At 52.4% G+C, this 19144-nt stretch overlaps 1 protein-coding gene across 2 annotated transcripts in view; it reads left to right on the forward strand.

The window, feature by feature from the left end:
* The window catches only part of LAMC1 (laminin subunit gamma 1), a 111640-nt gene that overhangs the window by 74477 nt on the left and 18019 nt on the right, over positions 1-19144 (forward strand). For both annotated transcript variants that reach the window (XM_032958817.2, XM_032958816.2), the window contains exons 4-17: positions 648-814; positions 4953-5141; positions 5650-5767; positions 6425-6523; positions 7177-7313; positions 8882-9004; positions 10111-10300; positions 11389-11501; positions 12221-12442; positions 13408-13596; positions 14581-14823; positions 15511-15664; positions 17266-17408; positions 18246-18424. In XM_032958817.2, coding sequence (XP_032814708.2) covers positions 648-814; positions 4953-5141; positions 5650-5767; positions 6425-6523; positions 7177-7313; positions 8882-9004; positions 10111-10300; positions 11389-11501; positions 12221-12442; positions 13408-13596; positions 14581-14823; positions 15511-15664; positions 17266-17408; positions 18246-18424 — 2266 coding nt within the window. The remainder of the gene's footprint in view (positions 1-647; positions 815-4952; positions 5142-5649; positions 5768-6424; positions 6524-7176; positions 7314-8881; positions 9005-10110; positions 10301-11388; positions 11502-12220; positions 12443-13407; positions 13597-14580; positions 14824-15510; positions 15665-17265; positions 17409-18245; positions 18425-19144) is intronic.

Here is a 19144-nt window from a genome sequence, read left to right on the forward strand (position 1 = left end):
CAGGAGGTCTCGTGGGTTCGATCCCTGACGCCTGCTGTATATTTGTAGTTTGCGTGTGTCTCTCCCTGGTGGTCGTGTGGATTTTTCTCCGGGCCCTCCTGTTTTCAATCTTTCTTATCGTATATTTATATAGCGCTTTTATCCAAGGTGCTTTACAAGGGTTATGAGCGGTACAATTAGGGTAATTAAAAGTGATATGGTGAATAGGGATGGGTTATAGGGAGGGCGGTTAGTGGGTCCCTCCACATTTAGAATCGACATGCATTCAGAGTATTTGGCTGCTATACATTTCCACGTGATAAGCCACTTGGTTTTGTGATGGCCAGATCGCTTCTGAAAAAGAGGTCTCTCTAGCTCCGTGGACATCCTGTCGTGTCTAAACGGCCAAGCGAAGTTTGAGGAGGGGCCCCCAGGGCTGTCGTAGTTATGGGGGCTCCTTTTTGTATGTTTGGTTGCTTCCATTTATTGTTTAGTCACCACCAATATCCAGTGCTTAAACCTTCTGTTGGCAATGACCTTTGTTTCAGCGAGTTTTTTGTTGTTGTTAAATGTGATATACGAATTAAAAAACGAGCATTCCGTTTGACAATTCGTCTATTATTGTTGTCGCTCGCAAAGTAAACCACGTGCCCGCCCGCGCCTGGCAGGTGCAAATGCAACGGGCACGCCAGCGAGTGCGTGAAGAACGAGCTGGGCGCGCTGGCCTGCAAGTGCCGGCACAACACGATGGGCGCCGACTGTGAGAAGTGCCTGCCGCTCTACAACGACCGGCCGTGGCACCGCGCCACCTCAGAGAGCGCTAACGAGTGCACGCGTGAGTGGGACGCCCTCCCCTCTTACCTACCCCCCACCCACCCAGCTGCCGTACGCAGCCACAGCCCCGGCCACACCTGCTGGGAACAGATTTCTAAAGGGTCACGATGCCCCGGAAAGCTCACAATGGCACACTTCTCCGCAAAAGAACAAACTATTTGGTGGTTTTGTGGGCACTGCATCGCGCGCTTTCAGATGTGTTTTTATGTGGCTGTCTAGAATGCTCTTCGTTTTTCGTTTTCCCCTCGGCACTGGCTACGTACATGCGTGTGCGTTCTAGACTTGACTGATGAGAAATAATACGTTGATGTCACGGTGTCGGGTGTGTGGCTCAGGGATCAGAACATTGACTTAGGCACTGCTGAGTTTTTGGGGTTTGAATTTGGGTTTGAGCCATCCGTGATGAACCCACGTCCTCAAATGTGTAGTGGGTTAGATGGTCTCAGCCCAGGCCACCAATGACCAAAAAACCCCACACGCCTTACGTCGTTGGCTTATTATCTCAGTCTGGTCAGGTGGCTCAGCCGTAGGGTGAGCTGCTCGTGATTGTGAAAGACTGTGAGCCGACGGGTGGCTGTCAGGGGAAAAAATGCGTTTCCACATTTGCAAATAATCCTTTTTGGCCTTGTTCGGGGTCTCCCTGTCTCCCTGTCTTCGCACAACCCTTATGTTAATCTAGGCAATATTTAATAGGGTAAGTACCGAATAGCAACACAAACTGTACTAGTTGGTTCAAATTCGATCACGTGTATGAGCGTGGCTGCCCCGCCCCCCATGCGTTGCAGAAATCGAAATGCTTTCAACATTAGTGGTATCATTTTAGCATCGCTGTTATTTGGGATGCCAAGTAATTGATATAAAACAACCGAATGTAGATTATTTTGGGGCCAAGGAATCTGATTCTTTTTTTAAAACCGATAATCGCGTGATCAGGAAGATCGATGCGTTTAATTTTTAGGTGTGTTTTTAGCGAGGAGAGCTGCAGAATCTTTATTTATACTGGAGAAATCCGATGAGCTATATGAAGCCCTTTTTCACAGATGTCAACTAAGGGCGGTTCAGGAAAGCTACAACAACAAACGACACACACAAACGATAGAAGTGCAAAGTATAGTAAAGGTAAACCGATGACTACAAATAAAATACATAATTTCCACGTGATGAACCACTTTGTTGAGCTATCATTTATGGCCACGTTGTTTTGGAAAAAGCTAATAGCACAGTAAAATAATCCATTATAGAGGTTTTTTTGGGGTTAGATCACGTAAATATATAAAAGTGTCGTTAAAACCCGCCACCACCCGACACAGCCAACTAGTAAGGGTCGTCACGTAAACAGAACATGCCAATTCGTTACTCGTACAGCAACACCGGTGTGTTGGAGAGCCAAGCCACAACATTTACAATCTGCGTACGACGTTTTGCCAGTAATTACAACTAGCTTCATCAGGCGACAGCCAGATTTGTGGAGAAGTCTTACTGTTTCGTTCCTTATATAGAGGTGTAGATGTGGTGACCACACTTCTGCGCTCTTGTGCAAAGTAAAATAAAAAAGTCAGTTTGAAAATTATTGAGTACACTTAGCAGGCCAAGGATATGGGCTTCGTGGGACACCGTAACTTGTTGCTGTGCAATCTGCTGCTGCCAGACTGTGGTGAGTGTATGTTGAACTTCTTTCGCACCGTACGTAGCCAACCGTGCTAATCGGAGGTGCAACAACATACTAGATGAGCTATACAAGTTCAAATTGCGTAAGAGCAAAGGGACCCCTGAGCAGTGGTGGGCCGCGTCTTGCCGCACGATGCCGGCGTTGCCACTCGCAATGGCGGCGGCGGCGGCGACGACGGTGACGGTGGTGACGACGATGGCGACAATGATGACCGCGACGTAGGCGATAACCGTGACGATGACGACGATAACCGTGACGACGACGACGATAACCGTGATGACGATGCGGCTGCGGCTGGGACGACGAGCGTGCGAGCGTACGTTTCTTCTGGAGACCTTGGCCCCCCTGCCTCGCGTATCAGCAACATCTTCGCCTGGAGCGGTCGCAATTGCTATTTTATTTATTTTAGACATTTCTGGGACGTTTGTTTTGAGACATCTCCACCCCCCCCCCAGCTATTGCAGCAGATGTCACGAGCGTTTTTCTCTGTGCACACACACACACGCACCCACACATACACACCCACACACGCATATACACATATTAAAGATGTTATCCTTTTTTTTCTGGTTTATTTATTGAACATTCATTGCCTCATGATCGGCTTTTAGCACCCTCTAAGTAGTTTTAACGGGAAGAGTTTGAAAGATCTGCCTCTTTGTTGTCAGTATTATGGGGTCAAGTCATAAAACATAAACAAGCGAAAACAAATTGTTTTTGTGGGGACGGGACGGCCCGTGGCGCCGTCGGCCCTCCTGCTTTATCTGAATGGGCAAATAAATAAAGGATGGAACCGCGCGAAGCCCTAATCCCGCCGTCTGCATAGGCGGCGCGCGTCCGTCCGCGCGCTCATGCGCGCCTCGACGCGTTTCCCAGGCACTGGCTTACGCCACACATGGCTGCCTCCCGTTGACCGGCGGCCAACGCACTCGGGGGTCACCTCCCCCACCCCCTCTCCTCCCGCGAGCCTCCGATACGCGTACGCGGGCGGGCCTCCGATAGGCGTACGCGGGCGGGCCTCCGATAGGTGTACGCGGGCGGGCCTCCGATAGGCGTACGCGGGCGGGCCTCCGATAGGTGTACGCGGGCGGGCCTCCGATGCGCGTACGCGGGCGGGCCTCCGATAGGTGTACGCGGGCGGGCCTCCGATGCGCGTACGCGGGCGGGCCTCCGATAGGTGTACGCGGGCGGGCCTCCGATAGGCGTACGCGGGCGGTATAGCGCGGGGCCCCGCGGCGACCGCCATGGGCCCACGCGGGTGGATCCTGAGCCCGGCCCTCGTTGCGTTCGTGTTCGGCTCGGCATTCCGCTGCCGGGGCGACGGCATTATCTGCCGCGAGGGAGGAATGCGGCAAGGTAAACGTTCCGCGTTTTTTTTGCCTCGCCGAGGCGACGCAGCGTTACGCCGCTGTGCGGAGTCCCGGCCCGCAGAGAGATTTAAGTTGAAACTTGTCGTTCATCTGCCGCGGAGTTGAGCGGCGTCGGGGACCGTGGTAAATAACAGGTTTGGTTTGGGTGACCGGGGAACTCGAAAGCATTCCTGGAGTGAGGAGGTACCCTACCTGCATAAATGCTTTGTGTAGATTGTTTTTTTCTATTACATTCGCTCAGCAGAGACCATTAAGACTCGATGTGGCAGGCAGCAATTCTCCGTTTCTGTCTCTTCTGTTTATCTTCATGTGGGTTGCCCATTAAACCGCATGATTGTAGTGCTGTTACGGAGTCCTTTACGATAGCCGATTATAAATAAAAAAACACAACGAGATACAAGATATAATTCATAACCCTAGCGGCAATACGTTTGATACTCTCTCACGTATTGACGTGGGACAGTCTTCGGCGTGGTCGCTGCGCGGAGTGACCGATGGGTATTGTTCACGCACCTCTTGTATTCCGTAAAGGCCCATAATCCCTCATTTCCACAGGCCTTGTTGCCGGGAGCCCAATTGTGCTCGCAGTATTTATCTCAGCAGGCTGCGCTCTTCCGCACGAGCTCTCTCTGTATTGGGGATCAGGGCGCTGGGAGTGCAGCGTTCAGAGACTCGCGGGCATTTATAAACAAATGTTCCCATTTTTGCTTCGACTGCCCACTCCGCGAGATGAAGTCTGGTGACCTCTAGATCACAAATCCAGCGCGTTAACCGTTACACCGTGGCAGCATCCCTGGAGTTCTCTCCCGCCGCACATTCGCAGCGTCAAAGCGCCGTCCACCTTTAAGCGACAGCCCACATCTCTTACCTGTCCAAGCTCTCACCTGGTCAGGCTGACGCATGAGGAACTTTGAGCCCTGGCACCGCGCGTCTGCGCTTTCGATCGAACAATGCGTCCGATTCGTGAAATATCCGCACAGTAGATTTTGTTGTGTCTTACTATGTTTATCATGGTGACGATTATTATTATCCCGACACGTATGTGTATCGTCTTCTCACGACGGAGTGCTCATGGTTCCCCCCCCCCCCCCCCCGTGCAGTGTGTGACTGTAATGGCCGCGCGGACGAGTGCTACTTCGATCCCGAGCTGTACCGCGCCACGGGCCACGGCGGACACTGCACCAACTGCAGGGACAACACGGACGGAAAGACCTGCGAGCGGTGCCTCGAGAACTTCTACCGGAGGAGCGCCAGCGAGCACTGCCTCCCCTGCAACTGCAACCCCGTGGGTAAGGCAGCGAACGGAGGCGGTGGTTCATCGGCGTCGTGGGCATCATCATCGTTGGCATCCGCAACACTGAAACATCCATCGTCGTGGCAATAGTAACGACGGAGGCAGTGGGGTGCTAACCAAAGTAATCAAGTTATGTTGCATTTGTGCCCAATTTTGTTTGGTGTCGGACGTTAAGCGGGGCTGAAAATCATTCCAATTTGAACCCAAACGATCGTGAATGGAATTGGCCAAACATACCACTGCAGAACCATACTAAAAATGGCTTTTGAGAATCAATGAATTGTGAATTACAAGTCTGTCCAGATTTAGTAGGTGCACGTGTGGTTGATTGCCTCAGTGCCTCCCGTAGAATATTTCGAGTTTCACGGCGATTCACTCCTACGTTGTCGATGGCCTGGTCGGCGTTTCCCCGATCGCACACCGGGTCCTCTATTTTAATTTCCACTCGCGAGAAGAGCGGATTCCATTTAATGTGCACGTCGCCGTCGCTGCCGCCGCCGCAGGCTCGTACAGCCGGCAGTGCGACGAGCAGGGCCGCTGCAGCTGCAAGCAAGGCGTGATGGGCGAGCGGTGCGACCAGTGCTTGCCGGGCTTCCACTCCATGGACGAGGCCGGATGCAGGTGAGACGCGGTGAACGCGGAGCACACGGTTTGCTCGTGGAGGGGTGGGGGGGGACCAGTGGCGCGTTGCTGTTGAGCTTGCAGGTGGTGCTGCTACTGCATCAGGAGCGCAGGCGCTGGGCTAAGAAGAAGGGGGGGGGGGAGGGGTGGTAAATGAGACAGCGGTGGGGAGGGGCCCATTTTATTAATTGCACCAGGGCCAATGCTAGCCATGCTTCGCCACGGGTGGGGGGGGGGGACAACTTCCGAATGTAAGAAAAGGGAGCTGTGATAGAGGACACCCCCACCTGTTTTGTTGGCCACGAACATTTCAGCTGGGGAAAAAAAAATCGGATAATTTGGCAAACACTTCATGCAGGGGACACCCGGCCTTTCTGGAAACCAGAACTGTCCCTGACTAAAGCAGGTAATGACGTGGCCATACTATACCATACGAATTCGGGTGGTCCTTATATTTAAAAATACGTTTTTACGTTTGATATGTATTTTTGTAGTTGGCTTAAATTATACGTAACTGTGAACTTATAGCCTAACCGAAGGATACTGAGGGGGGTCACAAGCGTGATCCCCGGCCATCACAACGCGTACGCCTATACCAGACGCGTCTCGGCGGACTTTCGGGAGAACGCTGGCTCGCTGTTCGTGCGCGCAACGCAGGCCATGCACGTGCAACCCGGCGGGCACCCTGGAGGACTGCCAGCCCGACACCGGGCGCTGTGTGTGCAAGGACAACGTGGAGGGCTACAACTGCGACAGGTGACGGCGCGCAGCGGCAGGGGCGCAAGCCCACCACTCGCGCGCGCTCGGCGCCTGTCCCCGGCCTCCTCCGAGCGGCATCGGTTGCTGGGCCGGTGTCGGCTGCAGACGAACGTCGTTGTTCCACCGTTTGTTGTTGTTGTTGTTGCCATCAGCCTGTAACTTCTCACTGGTGGGCAAAGGACCTCGCCCCCCATTTGATTCGATTCCTGGATTTCCTTGGTTGCCAGTGTCTAGTAAAACTGTCGCAATGAATTGGATGAGATGGCAAACGTCCTCCGAAATCCCTTGATTTGACCACTCAAGAGATTAGTTGATGAGTCTTGGTGGAAGAGTGTCAAAAGCCAGAGGTAAACAACTACAACATTGACTTAAAGCTTTTGTGACTGTAGGAATTCATATTCTTGGGTCTTTCGGTAAAGTCATGTAGATAGGTTCAAGGAAAATGACAAACCTATCTACGTGACTTTACCGAAAGACCCAATAATACAACTACAACAATTAATAAATGAACGAAACGTCAATGAACGGAAATGTTTACGTTAACTTTACACTGCAGTAAATTCGAGAATGCTTACCAATGTCACCGTTGGCGAGCTGCGATTTTTAACGTGAGCCAATCCGGCACGCTTGTGTCCCCCCTGCCTTCCCAGCTGCAAGCCTGGCTTCTTTAACCTCAACGCGCTGAACCGCAAGGGCTGCACGGCGTGCTTCTGCTACGGGCACTCGTCAGTGTGCTCCAGCGCCCAGGATCACGCTGTCCACACCATCTCCTCCGACTTCCGCGCCGGTGAGCACACCCAGCCTCGTGCCACGACTTTCATGGCTGATGCGGGGCAGGAGGAGGGATTCGATGCCACCTTGGTGAAAACGGGTCGGCACCCTGGGTCTCGCGATCCAGAGGCCGCCGTTTCGGATTTAGATCTCCCGACGCGGCAGTTGAAACGGCGGAGCAGGTTTCTTCAATTTCCTCGCCTCTGCCCACCCGGTGGCATAAATTGGATACTTCATAAGTCAATCGGCAGATTGGCCGCGGTGGGGTAAAGTGTGGGTAAATGTTAGGACATCTGGTCAGTTTGTAAAGAGTAAAAATCCCCTCGAGTAAGGGAGCTCTCTGGAGCTCGCTCGAGCGGCTGCCATTCTGCCAGCAAGTGGCGTAAACAAGAAATGTCAGGGCTGCACCTTTCACCTGCTTATAGCAGGAGGTAACGAGCTGTCGGAAGTTGCATCGGTGTAACTTGAGCCCTCTGAATTGAGCCTTGGGGAGAGAGGTGGTGCGGTGTTTAGCGCGATGTGCATTATAAACCCGGTAGCCTGATTTTGATTCGCTGTCATGCCTACCATCGGTGGCAAGTGATATCTGTACCAGTCCAGAGGCCACCCTATTATTTTAACCCGCATTGACCAGTATGGTGAAGCAGTGGCTTGGCAAAGGGATGAAGATAATAGGGGGTCATCTTTACCAATTGGTAATGCTAAATACGGTTGTGACATGTCAGTCAATTAATTTTTTTATTGTGCCGTTAATAAAAAAATATATATCTGCATCAGTGATCGTCTGCAAAGGTCTTCCGGTGTGCAAGTCTGTAACTGATTTCTAGAGTATCTCAATGCCATTATGTTAGGAAAATAATTATTATCTTAGGAAAATAATTATTTTAGGAAAATAATGACCGAAGAAGCTGTCATGTTATACAGTTATTGATTACTTAATGAGTTGTATTCATCATTTAAAAGCAATTCATTCCTCAATACTTACATGCCTCTGCCACCAAAATCATTGTGATCTGTCATGTCAAGCGCCTTGAGTGAAAGCGCTCTATAAATATAAAATTTAATTAGATACACACATTTTAACCAGCTGATTTTACCGTTATTGCCTCTGTTATAAGTAGTTTTAAAGTCATTACACTCGGGATGGTCTCCTGACAATAAGTAACTAAACCATGAATTAGTTTTAATGAAACAACTTTGGAAGCAACACCAAACACCTTCCCGTTCAGTAACAATAACCATCTGTCGACTGTCTAAAAACACGTGCTACTAAGCTCTCTACCAACCCCCCTCCTGTTGATGTTACACCTTAGAGGAACGAAATTGTTTCCTCTTAAAAATGTAATTCGAGGGGTTGTAGGCCCTTGCCTCCCCCATCCCTCACCCCCCTCCCTCCCTCCCCATCGGCCGACTCGGCTACGTTGGGATGGTCTCGTGCAAACGGCGTCGTCGGATCGAGCAAGCTACTCAACGCGCTGTGACGGGATAGCGCTTTGTTTAAAACACTAAATGGAATTAAGTTCTTTCGTTGGTGTTTTATTGACGTCATCGTCGGTCGGTTGGCCGCCCTCTGTTACCGCCCAGGTCAGGACGGGTGGCTTGCGGAGGAGCGCGACGGCAACGCCTTCCAGCTGACGTGGAACTCCGCCACGGGAGAGCTCTCCGTCTCCTCGGAGGATTTCTATCCCATCTACTTCCTGGCTGCCGGTGCGTTCGTGCATCTGTACCCCCTGCCCCCCCCCCCCGGAAAGAACTGAAAGCTTTGGCCGTTAGATGACTTAGCGATTTTATGGAAAAAATGTTTTGCCACACTGCATTATGACTCGGGAACCAACGGCAGTAGAAGGATGAGCAGAAGTAGACCAAAAATATGCAAAATAAATCTGCCTTTCCAATTGGCAGGTTTGTTTTTTGAGAGGATGTGACCGGATTAGCAGAGCTTGGTTTAATTGAACCATTGGTTGGTTGTGATTGCTCGCTAAAGAGACAGCTATGTATGTATTTGCATGTTGAACTTCTTTCGCACTATACGTAGCCAATCGTGCTAATCGTCCGTAGGTGCGAGGGGGGGAAGGACAACAAACTAAACGCCGCCAAAAGCAACGAAACAAAAAAAGCAAAAAATTATTGATGAATGGCCAAATTGTGATACTTTTCAAATCGTATTTATCCTACTACTATTGATGTGTTGAAAGATGTCCGTCCGTCTGTCATTCCGTTTTCAACTCAAGAACAAAATCATCAGGGAAAGAGTTGTTGCTACTCTGCAACCCGGCCTGCAGTTGCACGACAGCATCAATGGCGCCACCCTGTCTGGTTTTATTTGTGTCAAAATACAGCTTGACAATTTGATACATTTGGCTGTCACTAACCGATAAAATAGGCCTTCGTTATTTCCCAGGGGCAGTTCGAATCGGTGGCAGGCAACTGATGCACTAGCACAGTAAACTGATTCATGTTGCTCAACACCCTGCCATGAATCCGGTGAGCTGCGTGTTCCCATCAAATGAATGTTTTGCGACCGCAACTTTCACATCGCCGGCCTCCTGTGCCTGGAACAGTCCCTTGGCACCTCACGTCCGAGCCGCCGACTCACTGCCGTGGCTCAAAACTCGCCTCGTCAATAGCCACAAGTGACACAAACTCAATTTCTCATTGGCCCCAACGATGTTCAATGTTTTCGTTTTTTGTTTAGCGTCCCTGTAGTAATTAATGGCTTACAATGTGACGACCCTGTCGGAATTTTTGCTATCATCGTCGTCATCATCGTCATCATCGTCGTCATGGTCATTATCCAAATTTTTGTTCTGCAGACAAATTCCTGGGGAACCAGCTCCTGAGCTACGGCCAGAACCTGACGTTCAAGTTCCGCGTGGACAACCGTGACGTGCGCCTCTCGGCCGAGGACCTAGTGCTCGAGGGTGCGGAGCTGCGCGTGTCGGTTCCACTCATCGCGCAGGGGAACTCCTACCCCACCGAGGAAGTCCAGACCTACCACTTCCTGTGAGTCCCTCTGCCGCCGCATCGCCACGCCTACAGCCCTGCCTCGTCGTGACCTCTGTTTAAACGAGGTGTGGTGGGGGGGGGGGGCGGGGAATGTTGCCACATTCAACGTCAAATTAACTTAAGGCAAATGTTAAACCCTACGCGGTAGGAGTGATGAGACGATCTGTCTTTGTCATGCATTCTGCTATAGCTTTTGGCTCCGGTGTATGTTTTGTACCAACATTTTAAATTTTTATTCAAAATTATTTAGATGGGGGGGGGGGGGGGGTGCTGAGCCCCTTTCAGCCCCTTTCAGCCCTCCTGACGCTGTGGGGTTGTATCTCTGTTTGACGGCGTGTGACCCGTCAATCCTGGGGGAGATGCAAGGCTGGGCTCAATTTTAGATAGATCTGTCCAAAGAATTTCGGCAAGCATGGCACACCCCACATCCAGCGTACCTCTCGCTATGGGCAGTGCATACCAGACACGCGCTACCAGCTCCACTCTACCGGCGGTCTAGAAATTACATTCGGCGAGGATTTAGGGCCCGCCCGTGGGAGAGAGAGAGAGGAGAGTAGATTGCAAGCGGAAATCTCCGTAGGATCGTAGCAACGTGAGGTGGGCGAGGAAGAACCGCTTCAGGAATGTGGTCCGAGAGTGACGATTGCTGAAACGCTTAGGGCAGGAGAGACTGAAGTTGGACGGTGGCATGAGGCATCGGTTGGTGCTTTTTGAGTTGTGGACAAAGCAAAGAAGACCAAGAGGCAGGGCTAAGGAAGATGTGGGAGGAAGGAGTTGAGATATTGACAACTAAATGACACAATCCATAACAAAAATAAGTCTTGAAACTCGTTAAGACTCATTTGGTTAAATCTATCAAATTCTTACTAAGTGGTGCTCCAGGGTCAATGTATGGTATTGCCTGATGGAATAATATTTTACTGGCCATTACAACACATCATATTAGGTGCATTGTTTTTCAACACAGAAGCCATGCACTTCTGGCCTTTATGATATGAAGTCACAGGAGTGGTGATTTATGTATGCAGGTCATGCTATGCCATCCAATGGGATCTCTGTGTGTGGTGTTTATATTGTGTGTTCAGGCTGCACGAGGTTGCCGAGTACCCATGGCGTCCACAGCTGACCACCACAGAGTTCCAGCGCCTCCTGTCTAATCTCACGTCCATCAAAATTCGCGGCACCTACAACGCCCAGAGTGAGTCCTGACGTGACAAAAACATTAATCCCTCCGCTGCATTCCCCGTGTCTGTTGGTCTTTCGGAAAATTCTGCATTCGTGAACATTTTCAAGAACGTAACCCCTTGCGGATAGAGAGGGTTTACTGTCTCTCTAAGGCGGTGCAAAAATAGGGCATTTTGTCTTTTCCGTTTGCATGCTTTGCATGTGTTTTGTATTTGGTGGGCCGTGCCCAAAATTCTATGAATTGGGTGGCAGGGATGGTCCCTCATTCCAGCCGGGTCTGTGTCAGAGACACAAAATCATATTTCTGGACCCGGCACACCACATCCAGTATACATATCGCTATGGCAGTGGCTATGAGTGACATGCCTACTTCAATTGTTTTTGCGGGTAATTAAGCCCTGGATTAGAGCTACGGTGTACGTTAGGAAACTGCCCGCTGTGCAACGAAGTGGTGCAGTAGAGCAAGTACGTTTTTTTGGTTGGCTACTGTACATATTATTTTTCCGTCTTTTGTCTACATACAAAACGACGCCGATGCAGGACCCTCTCCTGAAAAAATGTTTTATCTTGAGACTCTGCGAACATTTTCCCAGGCGAAGAACTGGCCCGTGGACGCCGTTATTCTTCCACGCACATGGTGCATCTTGGGTTTAGAGGGATTAAAAGAAACGAAAGAAAAATCAAAAACCGTCCCCCTTGTGCTGCCGTTTCTCCGGTCCGCGTGGCGCGCAGACGCGGGCCACCTGCAGGGCATTTCGCTGACGAGCGCACGGCGGGGGCCTGGGACCCCTGCACCGTGGGTGGAGCGCTGCTCTTGCCCGCCTGCGTACCAGGGCCAGTTCTGCGAGTCGTGCGCACCCGGTTTCACCCGGGAGGAGCCCAGCAGGGGGCCCTTCAGCAGCTGCGTGCCGTGTGCCTGCCACGGCCACAGTGCCACCTGCCACCCGGAGACCGGTAATCGTGACGGGACCCCCCCGATCTTTGCTGGCAGTTCACACGATCCTTTGTCTTTGTGACTGTTGCTTCCTCAAGACTTCACTGCCTTCCAAGTTCTGTTTTATCTGCTCTTCTTCTTCTTCACCCAACTGATCTGTCTCCACTCCTCCTCACTCCGTTCTTTGACGTAATTTTGCCAAACAGGTGCACGGCTCTGCCTGGCCGCGTGCTACCGACAGCCAATAAACTTTACAACGATCATTCCAGCGGACAAATTGGTTCCAGTCGTGCAGATGTAGCCTTTCCCCACCAATGTACTCGGGGGCCCACCGAGAGAGATGATAACATCTTGCGATGGTGAGATGTTTCCTGCCTCGCCTGGTATGCAGTAAGTCGTGGGTTTGATCTCGACCTTGACGCCTGTATATTTGGAGTTTGCATGTTCTCCTTGTGGTCGCTTGGATTTTTCTACCGGGTCCTCTGCTTTTCCCTCCACATTTAAAATAATCATTCCTTTAGAGCAGGGGTCGGCAACCTATGGCTCGCGAGCCAGATGTGGCTCTTTTGATGACTGCATCTGGCTCACGAATAAATCTTAGCTGACATTTCTTTAGTTGTATTCAGTGTTAAAAAAATATGATATGGCTCTCACGGAAATTTATTTTAAAATATGTGGCTTTCATGGCTCTCTCAGCCAAAAAGGTTCCCGACCCCCTGCTTTAGAGTATTTGGCTGCTATACATTTCCACGTTGTAAGCCACTGCGTTGAGCTATCATTTGTGGCCAGGTCACTTCTGAAATAAGAGCCTCATTGCTCAGTGGGCCTCATCTTAGTGTAGGTCACCGCCACCCAACCGCTCCACTCGCCTTCTCACAGGACAACTCGCTCGCGACTAGCGACGGCTCGTTATGACGTTCACCGCGCTAACGCCGCTGTGGCCAAACGGATCGCTAACGCTCGCGACCCGCGGCGCGCGGCGCAGGCGAGTGCCGCTGCGAGCACAACACGGCGGGCCGCAGCTGCGAGCGGTGCCGGGACGGCTTCTACGGCGACGCCACGCAGGGCAGCGGCGACGACTGTGCCGTCTGCCCCTGCCCCTCGGGCAGCTCCTGCGCCATCGAGCCGCGCGCGGGCGAGGTGGTGTGCACCAGCTGCCCTGAGGGCACCACCGGTGAGCACGCATGGGGAGGTTTCCCCCCCCCCCCTCTCCACCCACCACACCCCCCCCCCCCCCCTCCACCGCTTCCCGCCGTTGGTCGCTCCATGTCCATGATGAAGGCTGTCTCCGGTACAGGCCAGTCGGTTTCAAAGACAATGCATACATTATCAGAGCACGTTCGTTTGCTATGTTTTGCCACAAGTACGTGGGGTCAATGGCGTTTGAACATCTGAACGGCTCCTTTTATGTTGCGGGAGAGGGTAAAGCTTAATTCTTATTTTTTTGCACCACGTGGTGTGACACCCTGCCGCCGCCCCCTCCTCCACCTCGTGCTGCCGTCGCCCGCTCCATCCTGCTTCTCGGGTCGTACGGCGGCTGTTTATGGAACCATACCCCCTCTAGGCAACCGTGCAGCACAGCGTCATTCCCAAAGCGGGTCTTAGAGAAGCTCAGAATGTAAGCGACTGTTAATGAGTAATTATGTGATCTGCTTTCTGCTGCATGCTGATCGCACTTCCCGATTAGCACGGTTGGCTGCGTACGGTGCGTACACACATACACTCTGTTGTCGCTTTCACACTCTCTGTGTCTGGGACATCCATCGCTTAATTGAATTTAGCAGGGGCTTATCTGGCACGACGAGCACCTGATTGTGACATTGTCGTTGTCGCTCTGTATCTACATCAGCAGCCGTACGAAAGAAGAAGGAGCAGCAGGGGGCTTATCTCTAGGCGTGTAACAATACACTGGGTCATTGATTAAAATTGATTAGTACACTCGTGATACACGCATGAGAAATTGAGTGCAGTATTTACGATGCATGGGCTCGTGATTCGTGCATCTCGCTTCGACGTTTATTTCGTGGGGCTGGGCGGGGGGTGTGGAGAGGAAAAAAAAAGGTGTAAAATCGAGACGATGGAAAGCACCCCGAGCAAAGATTTTGTTTTTTTTTAATGACCAAATCTCGAATCGTGTCGTCACCGCCCCCGGGTGCAGGCAAGCGCTGCGAGCTGTGCGACGACGGCTATTTCGGCGACCCCACGGGCCAGGAGGGGCCCTCGCGGCCGTGCCGCAAGTGCGAGTGCACGGAGAACATCGACCCCAACGCGGTGGGGAACTGCGACCGGCGCACCGGCGAGTGCCTCAAGTGCATCTACAACACGGGCGGCTTCTACTGCGACCGCTGCCTCGACGGATTCTACGGCGACGCCCGCTCGCCGCTGCCCGACAAGTGCAAGCGTGAGTCCGTGCCCCCCCCCCTCCCCCCCCGCCTCTCTTTCTCTCTCCCTTCGCGTGGCCGGTGCCGGAGCGATCTCGTCGCCCGCCCCCGCCAACGGAATTAACGCCGCGCGGGAGACGGCTGCCCGCGGTGAGGCGCTCCGAGACGCCGCGGCGTTAAGGAGCCAGAGAGTGGCCCACGGAAGTGGGTACCACGCTTGTCTTCGGGCCCACGCAATAGGGGGGAAGCGCCCTCACTCACGCCTGTCCTGCATATGCAGTGCAGTGTTCGTCGCGCGGCAGTCAAATGGGATGTTTAATTCAACCGCACTGCCAGAGGTAGGCAGGCTGATGCCGGAGACGAACACAGTTGGAAGTTGACGCAGCTCTGCCGCTGGCAGTGCGTGCCACAAACTGTCGTTGTAACCGACGCACCGAGTAAGTAGGCAACATCAGTGCTGGGGCCTACCCTAGGTCAACACGGCCTCAAATAGGTACCTGGTGCGGCTGTGCAAACATCGCCACTCGGGAGACAAAGGCTGTGCGCTGGCCACCCCCAACCCCTCGCGTGCCGTGCCAGCCTCCGTCGGTGCCACTCGCTATCGGCACTTGCCTCGGCAGTCTGTTCAGGGCTACACGTGGGGGGGGGGGGGGGGGGGTGGTGGTGGGTCTCTTCATCTTTGTGCGTGCGTGCGTGCGTGCGTGCAGCCTGCGCTTGCTTCCGTCTCGGCACGGTGAAGGGGCAGGCCACGTGCAACCCTGTGACGGGGCAGTGTGACTGCCTGCCCCACGTGGCCGAGCGAGACTGCCGGCAGTGCGAGGCTGGCTTCTACGACATCGCCAGCGGCACCGGCTGCAAGCGGTGAGGCCCCCCCCCCCGACCCACCTACCCACGCGCCCCACCCTAAACTAAAACTATAAACTATTTTTTTTATTTTACCAGGTAAGGGCCCCACTGAGCTATGTGTAGCTCTTTTGTTTCAGAAGCGAGCTGGCCACAAATGATAGCCCATTGAAGTGGCTTATCATCACCACGTGGAAACTTAGAGCAGCCAAATACTCTAAACGCGTCATGTTGTTTTCTAAATGCGGAGGGAAAACCCTGAGTCCCCGGAGAAAAATCCACGCGACCACGGGGAGAGAGAGACATGCAAACTCCAAATATACAGCAGGCGTCAGTGTCGGGATTGAACCCACGACCCCCTGCATACCAGGCGAGGTAGTTAACATCTCACCATCTTTCCGCAATGTCATCACGATTGCCATTACTACCATTATCATCATCGTCGTCATCTTGAGTGTCATCATCATCATTGTCCTCGTCATCATCATCATCAGTATCAACAATGTTCACTGCTGTGGATGGCAGCTTGGATGTGGTTCGAGCTCATTTCCTGGGTGAGAGTTAGGAGAGAGGATTGGATCCTTTCTGTGAAGTCAGTCTGAAAGTGTGTAACGGCAAAGAGACGTCTGCAGTTTGTGGTTTAATCCGCATTGTGTTCATTTTGATTTGAGAGGTTAAAACGCCTCTGTTTCAGCAGTGCAACTCATTGGGACGTCTGTTAATCATTCAGTGTCGGGTTGCTGCCCAGAGTTAGTTTTGCGTAAACGCACATTAAGAGACACTGTTGCCAAATAAGCTTGATTATGACCATAATTATCGCCATTGTTTTCATCCCGAAGGAAAGCATTGCCGCGCTGTGCCGACGGTGTACAGTGAAGTTAAGGGTCCTTTCTTTCCTGCGTGCGTTTCTCGTTTGTGTTTCTGTGCGTGTTGCTGTGCATATTTTTGCACGAGTTCTCACGTGTTGCGGTGTGGTCCAGCATGCATTTTTGTGTGTGTGTGTGCACCTCCGTGCGGTGGATCGGTGGGGAGCGGTGGCTCGGTGGTTAGGTCACTGCGCTACGAACCCAGCGACCTGAGGTTCGATTCCCGCTCACGACCAACACCAGTGACGAATATCTGAACCGGTCCTGGGCCTCCCCTAGGTCGACTCGGCCACAAATTAGTATCTGGTGCGGTGTGTATACATCGACTCTGGGAAAACAAAGGCGGTCAGGAGTGGTGCTGGCCACCCACCCCCTCGTGTACCGTTCCGGCCTTCAAAAGTGCTCGCTAACAGCACTCGCCCCAGCAGTCTGTTAGAGGCTATATGGGGAATGTTTGTTTTTGCACCTCTGTGCATTACCGCATGCGCTCTTCCGTGCATTGCTTTTTGGAGCACTAAAGTGCATGTGTTACTGCATTACTGCATGGTTTCATTTTTTTCGTTCCTCCGTGCATTCCCACGTGGTTTGCCACACGTTTACCCCACGCCCCCCACCCCCCCCCCCCCCCGGGTGCGTTCTCTGCATGTGTTGCTCAACGCGGTCGTTCGCACACGCGTTTCTCCATCGTTCACTTACCGTGCATTCCTCCGTGCGTCGTCCCGTGTCTGTACGTGCATCTGCGCGTGCCTGCAGGTGCGAGTGCCACCCCGTGGGCTCCCAGACGGGGCAGTGCGACATCACGACGGGGCAGTGTGATTGCCGGCCCGGCGTGGAGGGCCGCGCCTGCGAAGTCTGCGCCCCCAACCACTTCGGCTTCTCCGTCAAGGGCTGCTCACGTACGCTCGCTCGGTCGCCATTGTTATCTTCCCTGCAGCTGTTTTGATTGATGCAACGGAAATTACGCATTCTGTGTACGAAGTTGGCCGTAGTTTAGAAGCGGAGGATGTAGTTAGAAGTATACACGCGCACTCCTTTTGTCAGTCCAATGCAAGATTAGAGCTCTCCCGCTATGCCGCCGGATGTAGGGGTTATTCGACCATACTTTCACCAAGCTGGTCCGTGCAGGTTGGTGAACGTGTGGGGGGTGAGGGGTGCGTATGTGGGAGAGCAAAAGATCGGTACAACTATGCAATTTGCTGCACTGCCTCCCAAGTAGCCTTGCAGCAGCCTATAATACCTGTTGTGCGTGGCAGCTTCGATTCTGAGATTGGGCACATTCCGGGTGATTTGATGGGTAGATAAGCAGGTACGAGCCCATTGAGACCAACAGGTTAATTTTAAAGAATTTAACTAACCAGCAAGCAAGCTCCAGCTCATGAAGCAATGTATGCACACCATCAACAAACTGGCCATGCAACTCAAACTATGGACCATATAGTACACCCACTGTGATCTGCGCTCTTTCAACGGAGGAGGAGGAGGAGGGAATAGCAAAACGACACGAACTCTGTCTGCTGAAGCCCTCTCATCGTGGCCAGCAGCAGACCTCGACATTGGCATCTCGGTCCTGAACAAATTGCTGCTGCCATACGGTCGAGGAGAGTCAACAAACTCTGCAATTCAACTGGAAGCGGTACCACTGCCTGTAGTAGGGATTTTGATTGAGTGCGGTCATCTCCCCCACCCCACCCCCCCCCCCCACCGTTGGTACGGCCTCCCGGTGAATGGCGCAGCGTGCGACTGCGACTTTGCCGGAGCCAAGGGCATGCAGTGCGACGAGGGCGGCCACTGCCCATGCAGGGACGGCGCGGTCGGGGTGCGGTGCGACCAGTGCGGGGAGAACTTCTACCGCAACCGCACCAACCCGGGCTGCCAGCAGTGCCCGCCATGCTACTCGCTTGTGGAGAGCAAGGTGAGGCGCACGCCGCCATCGCCGCCGTCGCCGCCATCATTACCGTTCCCACTACCGCTGCGACCGCCACAACTACCACCATAATCGCCATTGGCACCATATAACCGCCTCCACAGCCGCACAGTCGCTACTAAAATCAGCACCACCATCGCCGCCACACTACCGCCATTGCCATTTCTATTGATGCCATTCCTACCGCCATGACTGCCACTACTTGCACCGAAATCGCCATGCGCAGCATAACCACCTCCACAACCGCTCACCACTGTTACCACCGCCACCACTACCACCATTACCACCTCCATTGTTGCCATCGCCACTACCGCCACTGTCATCACCACCATCGATGCCACTGTAATCATCAACACCCACTGTCACCATGATTGCCATCGCCAAAATATAACATTTTGGTAAAACGAGGTTCGTATCATAATAACCGGACTGATGATCATTTTACCCAGCGTACACGTCACGTACAATTACACGATGAAGCCTAAGTGGGGCTGACATAAACGAACAATAATGTAATAGCTCTGCTTGCTTTGAGTAATCATCATCAGCCATGCTTCATCTCCAGTGGGAATGAAACGACACAAATTATCAGAAGAACTTAATAGTCAGGCTGCGAAGTGTGGCCAAAGATAATAATGAGTAAAACATTCTGCAATGTAATTTTCTAAAAACGTTGCCATATGTAATGCCCAGAGGCATGTAACATTC

The sequence above is a fragment of the Petromyzon marinus genome, chromosome 22 (genome assembly GCF_048934315.1).
Source record: "Petromyzon marinus isolate PM22_M1 ecotype Great Lakes invasive population chromosome 22, UKy_Petmar_22M1.pri1.0, whole genome shotgun sequence".
In the NCBI taxonomy this organism is placed as follows: Eukaryota; Metazoa; Chordata; class Hyperoartia; order Petromyzontiformes; family Petromyzontidae; genus Petromyzon; species Petromyzon marinus.